Genomic DNA, 17,118 nt, shown 5'->3' with positions numbered 1-17,118 from the left:
TATTTAGAGTCAATTTAGAGTTGAACAAGCTGATTTTTTTAGGCTCCTGCCTCTGGTCGTCAGCTGACGAAAATTCAAAGGCAATTTATATTTTACACATTCAATCTAATTGTAATCATGCTCCTTAGGCTTCATCTCAACAAAACAGACACTGACATGAACAATGCAAGATTTGAGTGCTTTCATTTTGGAAGATTGGTGAAATTACAATATGAAGGAGACAGGTAATCTGTTACTTCACGGAATAATTTAAGCATTACACAGAGCTTTTTTGCTTTCACATGAATATCAGGAGGTTTAAAATCATTAAACAAGCACTCAGCAATATACATTGTCAGTCTAGATATGGCCAGATAATACGTATTTTTGCACTAGTGAACAAATTACACTATGGAAAAGAAGCAATTTTAAGAACTATATCAAAACATTTTTAAAACCTGCATATTTGAATTCAATTAATAGCTGATGATTCATATCAGCCATGTATATGACAGAGCAATGATAATTGCTTTCCAGAAATTCTTTTAGGTTCACATTTTTGTTAGGGATTTGGATGAAGTTTTGAAAATCTAATATGTATTATTGATCCCTGAAGATGAGAAATTGCTTTCTTTAACAAATAAGCTAATTCCCAGAACTGAGAGGAATCAAACCATAACAGAGAGAACCACAAACCTAAGCTGGGCTTAGGTTTCACTCGCTAATGATGCATGGGAGGTTTGTAAAATAGACATGAGCACAAGTTTATGTTGCGGGGGCAGTGGGGGCATGAGGTGGATAAGCTCAGTTTGCTTTTTTGGGGGTGCTGGGAAGAGAGAAGATAGCCAAGCCAATCCCACTGTAGAGTAGGGTGCACTATTCTGAAGCTGTCTAGGTTTAGAAGTTAGACCTAATAGCCAACTGGCCATATCACAAACCTCCCGTGCACCATTAGCAACTGATCAAATAATTTTAATTTCTGATCAACTCTTGGGCCAGTTATTTTTCTGGACACTGTTGTCAAACTGAACTTAACAGGGCACAAACACCTCAACAGAACTACACTAAAGTCCTGTGATTCTCTCTGTTATGCTTTGATTCCTCTCAGTCCTGGGAATTAGCTTATTTGTTAAAGAAAGTAATTTCTCATCTTCAGGGTTCAATAATACATATTAGATTTTCAAAACTTCACCCAAATCCCTAACAAAAAGGTGAACCTGGTGGTGTTGAGGGTGGGGGAGTTAGGGGAGGTCTCTGAAGTGGTTGATTCATTACATACATGTTGCCAAGACCCTTGCCAGCTATATTTCACTCCAAATCAAAAAGCTATCCTGCACTTCACTACACAAGTACTAGTATTCTATATGGAAAATTACACAAGCCAATGTGCTTCAATATGATACTTGATTCTTCTTCACCTTAATAATCTCTTCCTGCTGGTGATAAATCTTAAAATACCAAAACTCCAAACTGGTGTCATGTAGTTCAGAATACATTCTTCAGGCACAACCCAAATTCAGAAGGTCATGATATGATTTTACACCTTGTGCTTTTTCACTTGACGTTCCACTTGTCCGTCTTTACTCATTATACACAAAGTTGCGTGTTTAGCATGCTTCACTCACTTCCTGTAATGATTCTGTAATCCTTGCAACAATGGAAAAGGCAAATTTGGATTTCAGTGTGCTGTTTGGGGTGCCACTGTGAAGTGCAATTGATACTCTAGACACGCGAGTGTAAAATACTACATGTAATTAAGTAGTTAGTCTTTATGACAATTATAAAACTGGTATAAAAATTGCCACAAAGTTACTATTTAACAAAGTGAATGCTGTACTTACTGCAAATCTAAGGAGGAGACAAGATTTCCCAACACCAGAGTCTCCGATCAGCAGCAGCTTGAATAAATAGTCACTGAAATAGATAAAAGCAACAGAAGTTATCAAAAGATTGCATAGGGTACTTCATGTTCTTTATTAATATACATTAATATATTATGGCTGATCATGCAGTCACCTTTCATTATTGTAGCTGCATGAATACGGAACTTTCTCCTCACCCAAAAACAATTATGCTTCTGTGGACATTAACAATTCTTTGCTACTTCACCCAAATGATTATTCTTTATGAGAGAGTTTGGCAGCTTATGACAATGGGATTGAGTAAATAACCTTCACTGAAGAGAGCACTGGACACCTGGCCAGAGGTCCACATCCAACAATGTTCCAACCTTGTCTGATTTCCTCCCTAGCTGTTAGCCTGAAGGTGGGAAGGTAAACTGTACCAACAACTTCCATTTTTATAGTGCCTTTAATGTAGAAAATCATCCCAACAATATAGACACACACACACCTTGTATTTATATACCACCTTTAATGTAATGCAACTTTCCAAGGTGCTTTACAGGAGCATTATAAAACAGTATGCCACTGAGCCACATAAGGAGTTATTATTTCACCTCATTTCTATATTTCCTTAATTCTGATGAAGAGTCATACGGACTCGAAACGTTAACTGTATTCCTCTCCGCAGATGCTGTCAGACTTGCTGAGTTTTTCCAGCTATTTTTGTTTTTGTTTCAGATTTTCAGCATCCGCAGTATTTTGCTTTTATCTAAGGAGTTATTAGGTTAGGTTTCCAAAAACTGGGTCAAACAGGTAGGTTTTAAGCAGCGTCTTAAAGAGGAAAGCGAGATAGAGAGGCAGAGGTGCTTCACAGAGATGTAATTAAACAAAAAAGTGGATGTCAAGCCAAAGGAGATAACAGGAATGAACAAAAGCTTTGTCCAAGAGGTGAGTTTTAAAGATAACCCTAAAGCAACAGAGCTGGTGGAAAGTTGGGGAGTTTACAGGGAGCATTCCAGAATGTCGAGTCTGAATGGCTAAACATACAGCTACCAAAGTTGAGTTGCAGCGTGGGGCTTCATGAGAGGCCACTGTAGCAGGAATACAGAGCCCTGAGGGTGCATATGAACATACGAATCAGAAGTAGGCCATTCCACCCCTCGAGCCTGCTCCGCCATTCAATAAGATCAAGGCTGATCTGACTGTGGCCTCAACACCACCTACCCCCAATAACCTCTGATTCCCTTGTTAGTCAAGAATCTATCTACCTCTGCTTTAAAAACATTCAATGGCCCTGCCTCCATCGCTCTCCAGGCAAGTGTTCCACAGCCTCGTGACCCTCAAAAAGTTTCTTCTCATCTCAGGTTAAACGGAAGACCCTTTATTTTTAAACTATGCCCCCTAGTTCTAGTCTCTCCCACAAGGGGAAACGTCCTTTCAGCATTCACCCTGTCAAGTCCCCTCAGGATTTTATATGTTCCAAAAGATCGCTTCTCAATTCTTCTGAACTCCAGTGGATACAGGCCCAGCCTGTCCGACCTTTCATAAAATAACCACCCCCCCCCCGCCCCCATCCCAGGTATCAGTTGGATGAACCTTCTCTGAACTGCTTCTATTGCATTTATGTCCTTTCTTAAATAAAGAGACCAAAACTGTACACAGTACTCCAGGTGTGGTTTTACCAACACCCTGTGCAACATAGCAAAGCATCCCTACTTTCATTCCCCTTTCAATAAACAACATTCCATTTGCCTTCCTAATCATTTGCTGATGGGCGAAAGAGCTTCAAGGAATGGAAAAGGTTAGAGGGATTGGGGGAAAGGTTTAAACATGAGAATAAGAATTTTAAGTTGGGACATTGTAGGGACTGGGTCAGCAAAGACAGGAGTGATGGGCGAGCAGGAGAGTGCACTTGTACAGATACAGCAGCTTCAAAGTAGTAAACTATCCCAAAAGTGCTGTGCAGGAGCATAATCAAACAAAATATGACACTGAGTCACCAAGGGCAGATGGCCAAAAGTTTAGTCAGAGGTAGGCTTTAAGGAGCCTCTTAAAGGAAGAATGAGGGGTAGAGAAGCAGAGGTTTAGGAAGGGAATTCAAGCTTAGGGCCCAAGTAGCCAAAAGCACCACCACCAACGGTACAGTGACTAAAATCAGGGATGTTCAAGAGTCAAGAGAATTGGAGCAGCAGAGAGATCTGGAAGGGTTTTGGGGCTAGAGGAGATTGGAGAGACAGGGGATAACTGAGCTTTGGGTCAAATAGAATGCTGAAGCTGCTGACAGCTTAGTTTAACCTGAAGCACTGGCTGGGAGTTTTATGGAATCAGAAGCAGGGACCAAAGAACATTCTTTCCAATGCTTAAATGGAAGAAATTGAGACTCACCCAGTATTCAAAGTCAGGCAAGCAGTCTGACAACAGGCTGTGGAACTGAAAGATAAATTCTTAAAAGATAAAAAGATAAAGAATAATAGTCTTGCTTTGGTTATTAAATCAAACAACAGAAGTACAGGCTTTCAGAACTTTCTGGAATTAATGCCAGGGATTTTAATAAAATAGTCACCAAAGCTTTTTATTGGGGTTGGGGGGCAGAGAGATGGGGTGCAGGGGAACAGCGCAAAGGAAGAGAAAGTCGTGGCAAGATGGGGCTATAAAAACAATCTTTGGCTTCATTATACTGGAGTTGCATGAATAGAATACAGGAAAGGAAATCAAGGTTCAAACTGCTCCTGAGACCCTTTCAAATATTTGTTTCCATTAGTCACTCTCTTACTTCCTTCTCAGATACACCTTTCACCTTCCTCTGCAAAATGGAGGCATCCCCATTACTTCACTCTCAGACACAAGATAACCACTCCAACTACAGTGGCTTGAACAACATGGATGTATATTCTAATATGAATATAAATCAAAGGGTACCAATTGAATTCTTAATCTTTTGCCTTAAGGAGCCATCTTGGCTCATCACACCAAGCCTAGGAGTGAATGGTGTCCAACTTTGTCTTCCAAACTACCTTACCAACATTTGAGATATCAGTATTTACATCACCAAACTCCCAGCAGGATACAAATGAGCCAAGTGCAGCAACCCTTTTGTGCCAATGATCAAAAACAACAGACTACATGCTGCAGTCATGAACCAGCTGTTTATTAACCTTAGAATATGCAGTACTTAAATGTTGAGTATACAGAATACAGCAGTGTTAACTGAGTGGAGACTAAACAGGCAGTTCAGTTATGTTGCAGTAATTCAGCTGTAACTGGTAATTATAAATGTACAGATGAGTTCAGCATCTGAGTTGATATGAATTGCTGTTAACTCAGGATTAGGTTCTGTAGACAGTCAGTCTATGCTAACTATAGACATACAGATTTCAATCTTTTCAGAATTTATACAAGTTATATTTATGGGCTGGTGGGGGTGAACCGGCTGCCTTGCCCTCTGGGAGACTGGTGTTAGCCTGCGATCTCAAAGTGATGAACCTCCAGCTGTAGAGGTGCTATCCAGTCCTTCCATACTGGATCTCGGAAGTAAGTGACACACTATCTGGCTGTACCTGCCTGGTATAGCCAAACAATTTTCATTTCTGAAACTGTCAGATGTGGAATTTCTGATTTTGTAGACTTGATATTGAGATTGAACTGAGTTTTAAAAATATACTAGCTTAAATTTTCAGAGAATCCCCTTCAATCTGAGTGACACACATTACAATAGTGTTAATAACCTTACATAAGATCATAAGAAATTGGAGTAGGCCATTCAGCCTGTCAAGCCTGCACCACTATTCCAGAAGATCATGTCTGATTTGGTTGTGGCTTTAACTCCACATTTCTGCCTGTCCCCTGTAACCCTTGACTCTCTTGTCTGTCAAAAATCTAACTCAGCCTTGAACATTTTCAATGACCCAGCCTGCACTGCTCTCTGGGGAAGAGAATTCCAAAGGCTAACAACCCTCAGGGAGCAAATTCCTCCTTATCTCCGTCTTAAATTGGAGACTCCTTGTTTTCAAACTGTGCCTCCAAGTTCTAGATTCCCCCTTGGTGGAAAACATCCTCTCAGCATCCACCCTGTCAAGCCCCCCCTCAGAGTCTTATATTTTTCAATCAGATCACCTCTCATTCTTCTAAACTCCAATCAGTACTGACCCAACCTTTCATCATAAGACAACCTCTTCATCTCAAGTACAGTAATAAAAACAAAGTATTGCAAAAACTCAGCAGGTCTGCAGCATCTGTGGCAAGAGAAACAGAGCTAACGTTTTAAGTCCAATGTAAGTCCTCTTCAGAACTTTTATTTTGCCCTTCATCTCAGTAATTCTCGGAATTACTTCCAATGCAATTATATCCCTCCTTAAAGAGGCCAAAGCTGTACACAGTACTCCAGGTGCAGTCTCACCAATACCCTCTAGAGTTAAAACAAGGCTTCCTACTTTTATAACAAAAACAAAAATACCTCGAAAAACTCAGCAGGTCTGACAGCATCTGCGGAAAGGGATACAGTTGACATTTCAAGTCCTCCGTCTCTTCCTACTTTTATAGTCTACCTGCTTTGCAATAAAGGAACGTCCTTCCTAATTACTTACTGTATCTGCATGCTAACTTTGTGTGATTCATGTACAAGGACACCCAGATCCCTCAGACTACAGAGTGCTGCAGTAGATTCTCCATTTAAATAATATGTTGTTTTACTATTCTTTCTGCCAAAGTGGACCTCACATTTTCCCAAATTAGACTCCATCCACTAAATTTTTTGCCCACTCCCCTGAGCTATCTGTATCCCTTGCAAACTCTTTGCATCCTTCTCACAACTTGCCTTCCTTCTCATCTTTGCATCATTATATTTGGCTAACAATACATTTGGCCACTTTATCCAAGTCATTAATATAGATTGCGAATAGTTCAGGCTCCAACACTGATCTCTGTGCACATCATTAGTTAGTCCACCAACCTGAAAATGACCCATTTATCCCAACTCGGTTTCCTGTTAGTTAGCCAATCCTCTATCCATGCTAAAATATCGCCCTCAATACCATGAGCTCTTATCTTGTACACAAAACAGTGGAGTGAACACAATTTGACAAGTAAAACAGTTAACTAGTAAAGTATGTGGTATTAACCCATTCACTTCCATTCAGGTCAGATCCACTCCCACAGGTGGCCTCTTGTAACTCTCAACTTGGAGCAGCAAGCAACAAAATAAACAGATTGTTGGACAATATAGCTGATAAAGGAGCATATATACAACGAAGAAATCAAACTCTCACACAGTACTTAGTGTAGCCTAAGTAGTGTGCACTATGTCCAATTCCAGTCATCAAAACAAACAGAAAGATATCACAAGCTCTGTGCAGTATATAGGACAAGAAAATTGATGCCCAATGGCAGAGGACTGCGTTGAAGAACAAAGAGAAACTGGTAAAGGTGACAGGTGATCATATGGAAGTATACAAGATAGTAAATGATTGGAATTCTACTGGAAACCAATATCAGTAATAGTATTTCTTCAAATGTCATAAATTGGGTATGTTGTGTTTTAGTGTCTGCTACTGTTGTGATGAGGCACTACATAAATGCAAGTTCTTTCTTTACCAGCTCAAGCAAACAAGAACAACTAAAGCAAGTTGTCGAGCATTTCGCTGCATCCAAATCCTTTCTGCTTCTGGTCCATGCTGGCACAGGATCATAGAATCTTACAGCATAGAGGGCCATTCAGCCCATCATGCCTGACCCAACCTTTTCCCACCCCATTATCCTGCAAATTAATCCCCTTCGAATACATGTCCAACTGTCTACTAAAACTTCTTGTGGGATTGGATTTCGCCACCCTTTCAGGTGGCGCATTGCAGATCTTAACCCTCTAAAATAATTTCTCATTTCCCCTTTAGTCTTTGCACCAAGTATTTTAAATTCATAACCTTCAATTACTGGCCCATTTCCCCTAAGAGTTTCTTCTTACTCCCTATCAAAACCCCTCAAAATTTTGTAAAGGTTTAACGTAACTTCCTAGTTTTGCTATCCAATGCCCCTATTTGCAAAGCCAAGTATCCCATTTGTTTTCATAACCATGTCAACTTGCCCTCCTACCTTTAGAGTTTGGGAATATGCACCCCCAGGTCCCCTTTTCCTGCATCATGTTAAATAATGCTGCATTTCCATGTTGTTCCACACTTATCCTAAATTTCCTCTGCCATGTGTCTGCCCATTTCATTAGTCTGTCTTCCAGAAATCTGTTCCTATCCTGTTCAATATTTACTGCTACCAAGTCTTGTATCATTGGCAAACGTCAAAATTCTACTCCCTGTACCACACCATTGCCCTCCTACACTGCTCCTTCACTGTCAAGCAGAGTGTGGCTGCCTTGATCCTTCTCACCCCTAGCCTCTTATTTCTCATCTACATGCGAGATTCGAGTGCAATTTTGTGTTCTCTATTCTAAGTATTATATTTACTATGTCTACTAACCTGGAAAAGAAACTGATGGCCAAAAGCAGTCCAAAAAATATAGGTGCATGATTTTCCTGGTTCTAGAATGTTAGGTTTGGAATAAAAGTGGATATTTGGTGATGCTCCTTACTTGATTAGTAATTTTTCTACCTGTCTAGGGAATGAAAGTTGTTCAGTCAATGAAATATTTTAACCAATTAGTATGCTTAAGAATTGCGGAAATTTGAGCCAACTGCTTTTTTCTCTCAAATTCACTTTAAAAGTTGTATTAAGATCATATTGCCCTGCTCAAAGGTGTGTAGTTGGTGGAAATCAGACACTAATGATAGTGGAGGATTGTGGTGGAATCATTAATAAATAATCCATGGTTAAATATCACAACTTCCAAATGTAATTTCTTGATTTTCTCCCTAGTAGCCAATACATTTTGTATTTTTCATTTGTCTTTCTGGCTTAATTTTTACTATCTTTTTTCCATGTCCTTTGTACAAAACTCAACATTAAATCAGTACTAAAAGCAGAAATAAAAGATCAAAAGTTAATTTGGAAGCTGTGCAGAATCATGTATTGATACCTGAGGTAACTGAATGTTAACATGTCCCATTAATGCAACTGAATGGATACTTTCCTGTTAGGCCCTAGGCCCAACAGTGCTCAAATTATCAAGATGTACCAACACATAATTCCGAAATCAGTTTAGCTTTGTATTTTAATCTTCCTCCTGGAAATGAGACATATATTGTATTTCACAACACAGAAGGAAACCACATAGTGTATCGTGCCTCTTGGAAAGAGTTATCAGAGTAATCCCTCTGTTATAGTATCATAGGACATGCCTGAGAAAATACAACTAACGCAACAGGATTGACAGAAATAAACAAAACTACAAACCCTGATCCCGCACAAGAATAACAATTACCATCATCTAACTGCAGTATTTAATTCCCAAAATCTTTACATTCATATCCAACCACCACCTTTTGGTAGAAATCAAACTAAACATCAGCTTTTTGTAGGCTTTATTCTTATAACTACTCCAAGTACTGTATGTTCTTTCTTGTGGTTCACAAACAAAAATTTACAATATTCAGAATTACACCAAGCAGCTACACCAAGCAGCTATGAGACAGCATATACACTTAACTCAGCAAAATGGCCTTGCTTAGATCAATTTAACCTTTGACCCCAATCGTAGACAATGGCTGATTACTTACATATTACGCCCTAACAAAAGTTAGTAATGAATTAGAACAAAGCACCCTTAAAGAGTCACACAATAAAACCATTCTGCCCCCAGGTTAAATCCAACTTCACAAAATAAGACAATGATCTGACATTGCAAACCGAGGATCTTGTGATGTTTGTTAGGATATGAACATTTCCACAAGGTCAAACACCAAAACAGCAGGTATCTGATAATACATTCTTGTCTTCTTTTGTTTCCAGTTCAGTTTAATATATCACTTACACGAGGGCTTCAAAAAAATCATTTTCAATATACATAATACATCTAAATTCCATCTGAACAAAGTAAGGATTATTGTGTTTGTTTTGTCTAAAGAACAAACAGATTACAATGTTCCCCCAATGGAACTTTTGGAAATAGTTTGCTACAAATAAACATGTAATTAGATTGAGTTTTGAAAGGACAGTGCCTTTTTTGTTGAATTTAACCAGTGACAGTTCAAAGCTTAGTTAACTGAACAGCTTGTATAGCACATGACAATCATTTCCTGCAGTTCCACACACAAAGTCTTCAAAATATATACATGAGCATTAAAAGGAGGAAAGAAAAAAATTGGTCAGTTTAACTTGTGCCTGAACCTCTCTCAGACAAGCGTGTGGGTAAGGAGAATAGAACTGGCTGCCTATTCTCAGCTCACCAGTGAAGGTGAAACCGCATCCACATACTAAACGAGGGAAAGTGCTAGGTTGAATATCTTGATATTTGTCCATAGTTTGCCCTCAAGTAATGTACATTGTTCTGCTTCGAGTTCCAGCATCCAGTTCACAAAACTCAGCATTGCTGAATACAGCAATGTACATTGTTTGAATCACACTGAACCAAGTAAAACTTGGGCTGGGGCATGGGGATAAAGGGTTGTCAGAAACAGCTTGGTAAAATTCAGATGGAAGGAAATGCTGTAAAGTTTCTGGTCTTAAAAATGATTTGAAAGCATAAACATCAGCTCAGCATCACTCATAACCCATCTGCAGAGTTCTTTTTTGCCAGAACATCAATGATTGTACCAGTTACATTTCTTCATCTCACCCCAAACTGGAAAATTTCATCAGCTTTGCTTCCAATTCCCACCCTTCCCTCAACTTCATGTGATCCATTCAAACTCTTTCCTTCCCCTGCCTGACTTTTTCCATCTCTGGGGATAGGCTATTGACCAACATTCACTACAAGCCCACTGACTCCCACAGCAACCTTAACTGTGCTTCCTTCATCCCACTTTCTGCAAGAATCCTATTTCATTCTCCCAGTTTCTCTGCCTCTGACAATTTTCTGAAGATGCCGCTTTCCTATTAGTGCTTCCAACATATCTTTTTTCCTCGAGGATCCCCTTCCACCGTGGTTGACAGAACCCTCTTCAATCATGTCTGTCCCATTTCCTGCATTTGTTTGCACACTTTCCCTCCAAAGCCACAATAGGGTTCCCCATATCCCCACATTCCACACATCAGCCTCCATAAATCAAAGGATCATCCTCCGTCATTTCCTCTAACTACAGCATGATGCCAATACCAAACACATCTTCCCCGCCCAGCATTGAATGGATCATTGAAGAGTGTACCGGGGGTTTTGGAGGCAATCACCTAAACAACCTCTCTGCCTTCCCATGCACGCACAGTGTACTTTCAGCTCCTTCCTTTCCACCACTCAGAGCCCGTCCTGAATCCTCTCCCAGGTGAAACTTCCATTAACTGTATTTACTGCTCAGAATATGGCATCCTCTACACTGGGAAGTCCAAAGAAGATCACATGATTGCTTTGCATGACTCTCAAGCTTGTCAGTCAGTATGGTCATGGTTACCCTTCAACTCCGCTTTCCCACCTGCTCCCCATATTCCTCGATTCCCTCAGAGACCAAAAACCTGTCTATCACAGTCTTAAATATATTCAACAATGGAGAATCCACAGCCCCCTGGGATAAAGAATTCCAAAGGTTCACAACCCGAGTGAAAAAAATTCTCCTCATTCCAGTGCTAACTGATCAGCCCCTAATCCTAAGGCTGTGCCCCCATGTCCTAGATTCTCCAGCCAGGGGAAACAACACCTGTGTCTAATCTGTCAAGCCTCACTCAAAGAGAATTCTCTCTCCACAGATGCTGCTGGACCTCAGTTTTCTGACATTTTCTGTTTTTACTGCATGGACCACATTATATCCCACATTGAATGTATTAATGAAGAAACAAACTAATGCCAAATTTGGTCCCCCCCCCCCCCCCCCCAAAAAGAGTTCAGGGCCATTAGCAATACTCAGTAGTCTAGGGAACAAAGATGCACAGATTGATTTTGGGGCAAATAAAAGGGTGCAGAAAGAGGGGAATGGGGGAGGGAAGGCAAATCAGATCAACACTGAATTTTAAGCACACATTGACCCGATTCTCTATTCATTCTCCTCCTCCAAAATCTAGAGTTGATTGTTATAAAGAAATCTGTAAATACCCCTTGGCCTACTTCTAGAACAAACTCTCTGCATACTTAATCTTAGGGAAATGAATGACATGTTAAAATTTCAAGATAAAACAAATTTTCCACACTATGAATTATAAATGACATTATTAAACCATCTGTTTACACCCCCTCTGGTTGTATCTTTATAGTCTCCACTCATTGTGTATTGCTTTAACAACTTTGCCAGCATAGCAAAAATTGTGGCAGAAATAGGATTTCCACTTCCAGACTTGAAACATGTTATATCCTCTCCATCCAGTTATGTGATCAAGTAAATAACCGGTTTACAGTTGGTATTATACATGCTCCTCATTAAAACACATTCCCTCTATTCAAGTGAATTAATTAATTCTGTCAAGCTTATCTGCAAATCTCAAAGCTAAGTCCCAGAACCACTTGCAATTCTCGTCTAAACTCTCACCAAACCCATTCCAGAGTAAAAAATGTCCAAAATATTTCAAATTCAGCCCATTAGAATATGGTTAAGACAAGTCCAATATAACATATAATCAAGTGGCCTTGACCTCCATCCCAGTAACTGATGATTGCAGCTTCAGACTGGATACATTCAGTAAACAAACACAAATAAACCCTTTTCCAACACAGTCAAGGATATCCATCCACTATGCAGGGGTTTCATGTTACATCATAAATCCACATTACAATATTACTTAACGTTGCTAGTGCATTAGCTTCAACATATGGTCAAATCCATTTGAATTCTTTCAGATGACTTGGATTGTATTTTGGAGCTTATAAACGGAATCCATCAACAAATCATACCAGCATGTGGCAACGGCAATAATTGAACACATTAACCCCTCACCTCAGAGAAAACACAATTTTCTCATTTATTTAAATTCTCAGGTCCAACACTTGATGTAAAAGTTAATCATTACACAAAACATATGGCAAATTAAATTAAAAACATAAATGTAATTTCAGTTACTTGTCCTAAGGTGATCCTTCAATGTGTAAATTCTCCACTTGTTTTCTAATCCAAGTTATTTACTGATAACATTTCAAATGGAATACTGTCAGCCCAAATAGTTGCCTTTATTTCCTACAAGATCTATTTATAATTTATTACTTCAATAAAAGTGCGAATTTATATTTTTATCTGAATTTTATTAAATACAAGGTTTGAAATTTGCTTTGCATTCAGACATTTCCAAGAAATTATCCCAAATTGCACGTTCTGAACAACAACTTGCATTTATATAGCATCTTTAATAAAGCAAGATATTCCAATGTTGTTCATAGGAGTGTAATCAGACAAATATTGACAATGAAGCAAATGGGGAAATATTAGGATGGGTGATTAAAGGTTTGGTCAATGAGGTAGATTTTGCAGCAGATGGGAGAGGTGGAGGGGCTCAGGAGGGAATTCCAGAGGTTAGGGTCTAGATGATTAAAAGCATGGTGGGGTGGTGGGAATGCACAAGGCGCCAGAGTTTAAGGAACATAGAGTTCCCCGAGGGTGGGAGGAAGTTACAGAGATGGAATCAGGCACAGTCATGGAGGGAGTTGCGCGTGAGAATGAGAATTTTAAAATGTACCAAATGTAGGCTATTGGGCAAACTGGTGATGGGTAATTGGGACTTGGTGCAGGTTAGGAAATAGGCAGAGTTTTAGATGAGTTCCAGTTTAGAGTGTGACACTTGGGAGGTCAGCCAGGAAAGCTCTGGAATAGTTGAGTCTGGAAGTGAGAAAAGAATGGGTGAGGGTTTCAGCAGCAGATGGGCTGAGCTGGGGTGGAGATGGGCGATGTTACAGAAAAAGATTACAGCAAATCCTTCAATAAGTTTAATTTCACACTTTGCACACAGCTGCACACTCCATTCCGTTGGCAGCACTTCAACCCAAGTGTGAGCATGGCTCCACTGGTAACTTCTGAATCAGAAGGTCACAGCTACAAGCCCTCCCAGAGCATTTACACACAATCTAGGCTGCAAGTTTAGTGCATGACTGAGGAGGTGCTACATTGTCAGAAATGCCAGAGATGAAACCAACCTCGAATGGGAATGATTGCTGTTAGGTGGAGCATTATGTTTTGTTTAATATGCATTAACAGACGTTGTTACATAAATACAGGACATTCGCAAACCTCAACACTTGACCTGACATTGCTTCACAATGAACTGAACCATGCCAGTTGACAACTCAAGGGCCATAGTTCAAATTATCGATTAACTGCTTAAACATGCTAAACATACTAGCAACTATTTCCTAATTAGCTCCTTTCAAGGAGCTGATCCACTCACTATTTGTCCTCCTGTGCGTCATTGTAGAAGTCTTCTGTGCAAGGCCAGGCATGAAGTACTGTACTGTTAGGCCACTCAAGAACAGAGGCAAAGATGAGCCAGTCTCTCTCACTATTCACTGGCATGCACATTTTGTAACATCTGTGCTTTTCTCTACAAACTAGTTTGTAGTGAATAAGAAATGTGAAACTTAAATTGACTGACATTTTGGGGCGTAACTAATTTTGAATTATTAGGCTGCCAAAAAAGCATTTACCGTGCTACTGTTCCGTTCAACTAATAGGACTGGCATTCCAGAGTTGCTTATGCTGAGTGTTCAGTATTTAGCAAGGTCCACGTGATCAACACCTGGGTGGATCACTTTGGACTGGTTCAAGGTAAATATGCCAAAAAAACTTTCACAGGCAGTTCATAGCTTAAAAAAAAATAGATTTGCCATTAACTGTAAAACTCAACAGCTACAAGATTCCAGGAAGCAGTTCTATACAAGGTCTGGCCTGAAAAGGGATAGACACAGCTATATTGTAGAAGCCTTCTGTGCAAGGCCAGGCATGAAGTACTGTACTGTTAGGCCACTCAAGAACAGAGGCAAAGATGAGCCAGTCTCTCTCACTATTCACTGGCATGCACATTTTGTAACATCTGTGCTTTTCTCTACAAACTAGTTTGTAGTGAATAAGAAATGTGAAACTTAAATTGACTGACATTTTGGGGCGTAACTAATTTTGAATTATTAGGCTGCCAAAAAAGCATTTACCGTGCTACTGTTCCGTTCAACTAATAGGACTGGCATTCCAGAGTTGCTTATGCTGAGTGTTCAGTATTTAGCAAGGTCCACGTGATCAACACCTGGGTGGATCACTTTGGACTGGTTCAAGGTAAATATGCCAAAAAAACTTTCACAGGCAGTTCATAGCTTAAAAAAAAAATAGATTTGCCATTAACTGTAAAACTCAACAGCTACAAGATTCCAGGAAGCAGTTCTATACAAGGTCTAGCCTGAAAAGGGATAGACACAGCTATGTCTTGTCCAGAACAGGGGTGGGGGGGGGGGGGGGGGGGGGTAGTCAACAGTTAAACAGTGTCATTGCCAGAACCCACTGGGGGCAGCTTCTTCACTTCACATCCACACAAGACAAGAGGCTGATCAGCCCATCAATCCTGTTAAACTGGGGTAGGAGGCAGCCATTCAGCCTCTCAAGCCTGTTACACAGGGACAGGCGGCCATTCAGCCTCTTTAGGCGTTACAAGGGGGTAGGAGGAAGCCACTCAGCACCTTCCAGTCTGTTCTGCCATTCAATCAGAAAATGGCTTATTTCTATCTCACTCTTATTTACCCAACGCAGTGTGTAACCCTTAACTCCATTTGGCAAATATCCATCAGCTTGGAAATTTCCAATCTCCTCACCCCCCCACCCCAACACCTGAACAGTAAGAGTTGTCCCAGATTCCCACTGCCCCTCTGTGTAGATGAGGAAGTGCTTCCTGACATCAATCCTGAAAGGCCTGGCTCTCGCTTTAAGCCGGTCCCCTCCCTCCCTCTGAACTCTCCCGGTGACTGTCATCACCAGCAGCCGGCCCGGGGGGTGTCAGGGAGGTCGCCCCTCCCTCTCAATAGAGAAGCTGGCTATCTCCCCCCCCTCCCCCTTCCCTGACAGCGGCTGCTAGGCCCAGGCCCCAGGCCCAGGGAGCGGCATCAACCCGACAGAAAAAGGAAAGAGAAAGCAGGCACTTACTACTCGGGATTCATGGTTGACATCTCACTTTTCAACCCCCGGTCAGCTGAATCTTTTTTTTTTCGTATTGCTTGTTATTTTCCTCTCAGGGCTCTCCGAGGTAATATTTCTCTCTGGAGCTCTCTATTGAATTGTCAGGGAGCAGTCTCTCTCTTTCTTTCCCCCCCCCCTTCAGCTCCGATCGGCCCTCAGTCACAACCCAAAATGGCGGCCTGACCAACCAGGAAATAACAAGCCGGCGGCGCCCCGGCGCCCGCTGGGAGCTGTAGGCCCATGACGTCACCCGCCCCGTCCTCGCAGCTGGCGCCGCCCGCCCGCCGTGACTACAATCCCCACAGGCCCCCGCGCCGCCCGCCGGGTGCGGGCTGACGTCACACGCCGCACCTCCCCACTCGTGCGCATGCGCGCGCGCTGACACCTTTCCTCTCCCCTTCGGATTGCGTCACCGCTGAACACGTGGCAGCCTGTCCTGAGCCGTGGGTGGGGGATGGACCTCAGGCAGGGCAGGGCAAGGCAAGCTGTTAGGCAATCATGAAGTAAGAGGTTTCACAAGGGCAATGTGTTTGTGTATGACCAGTGGTAACTGAAGAAGCGCATCATAAGACATTCTCGGAACTACTTTGTAAATAATACTGCAACCATTCCAAGATTTTTAAGGTGGTGGAAGCAGCAAATTCAAAATTGGAACTGAGTTAATACTTGTGTTGGGAAAAGGTGGCAGGGTTATGGGAGAAAGAGCACAGGTAGCGGAGGTAAATGGATAGGTCTTTCAAAGCGCACAGCACAATACCCTGAATGGCCCTCCTTCTGTGCTGTATCATTCAATGATGCAAGGTCACTTGCTGATGATTTCAAATTCTGATAAACCTTGCAACACAAGTATTACATTGTGTGTTCCGCACTTTCAGGAACTCCCTATTCTTACAAGTTCATCATTTACCACTACTGTCCCAGGCTAGCAAGAGCATTGGAACGGCACCACCACGTCACACACCATACTGACTTGGAAATATATTCACCGTTCCTTCACTGGGTCTAAATGTTGTAACTTCATTCCCACACCATAGAGACTGCAGCAGTTAAAAAAAGGCAGCTCACCGCCACCTTTTCAACTAGGTAATTAGGATTGGGCAATACATGCTGGCCTTGCCAGTGACACCCACATC

The 17,118-nt window shown here is 41.2% G+C and overlaps 1 protein-coding gene across 1 annotated transcript in view; it reads right to left on the bottom strand.

The window, feature by feature from the left end:
• rab1ab (RAB1A, member RAS oncogene family b) overlaps positions 1 to 16,171 on the bottom strand; it is a 30,538-nt gene extending 14,367 nt beyond the window's left edge. The window contains exons 1-2 of the mRNA XM_078556514.1: positions 15,953 to 16,171; positions 1,821 to 1,893 (exon numbers count right to left, since the gene is read on the bottom strand). Of these exons, the coding sequence (XP_078412640.1) occupies positions 1,821 to 1,893; positions 15,953 to 15,975 (96 nt within the window). The 5' untranslated portion in view covers positions 15,976 to 16,171. The remainder of the gene's footprint in view (positions 1 to 1,820; positions 1,894 to 15,952) is intronic.
• Positions 16,172 to 17,118: the final 947 nt, after the last annotated feature.

The sequence above is a fragment of the Cetorhinus maximus genome, chromosome 14, assembly GCF_964194155.1.
Source record: "Cetorhinus maximus chromosome 14, sCetMax3.hap1.1, whole genome shotgun sequence".
NCBI classification, from domain to species: Eukaryota; Metazoa; Chordata; class Chondrichthyes; order Lamniformes; family Cetorhinidae; genus Cetorhinus; species Cetorhinus maximus.
Note: the sequence above shows the minus strand (reverse complement) of the source record. Positions and strands in the feature narration are given on the sequence as shown.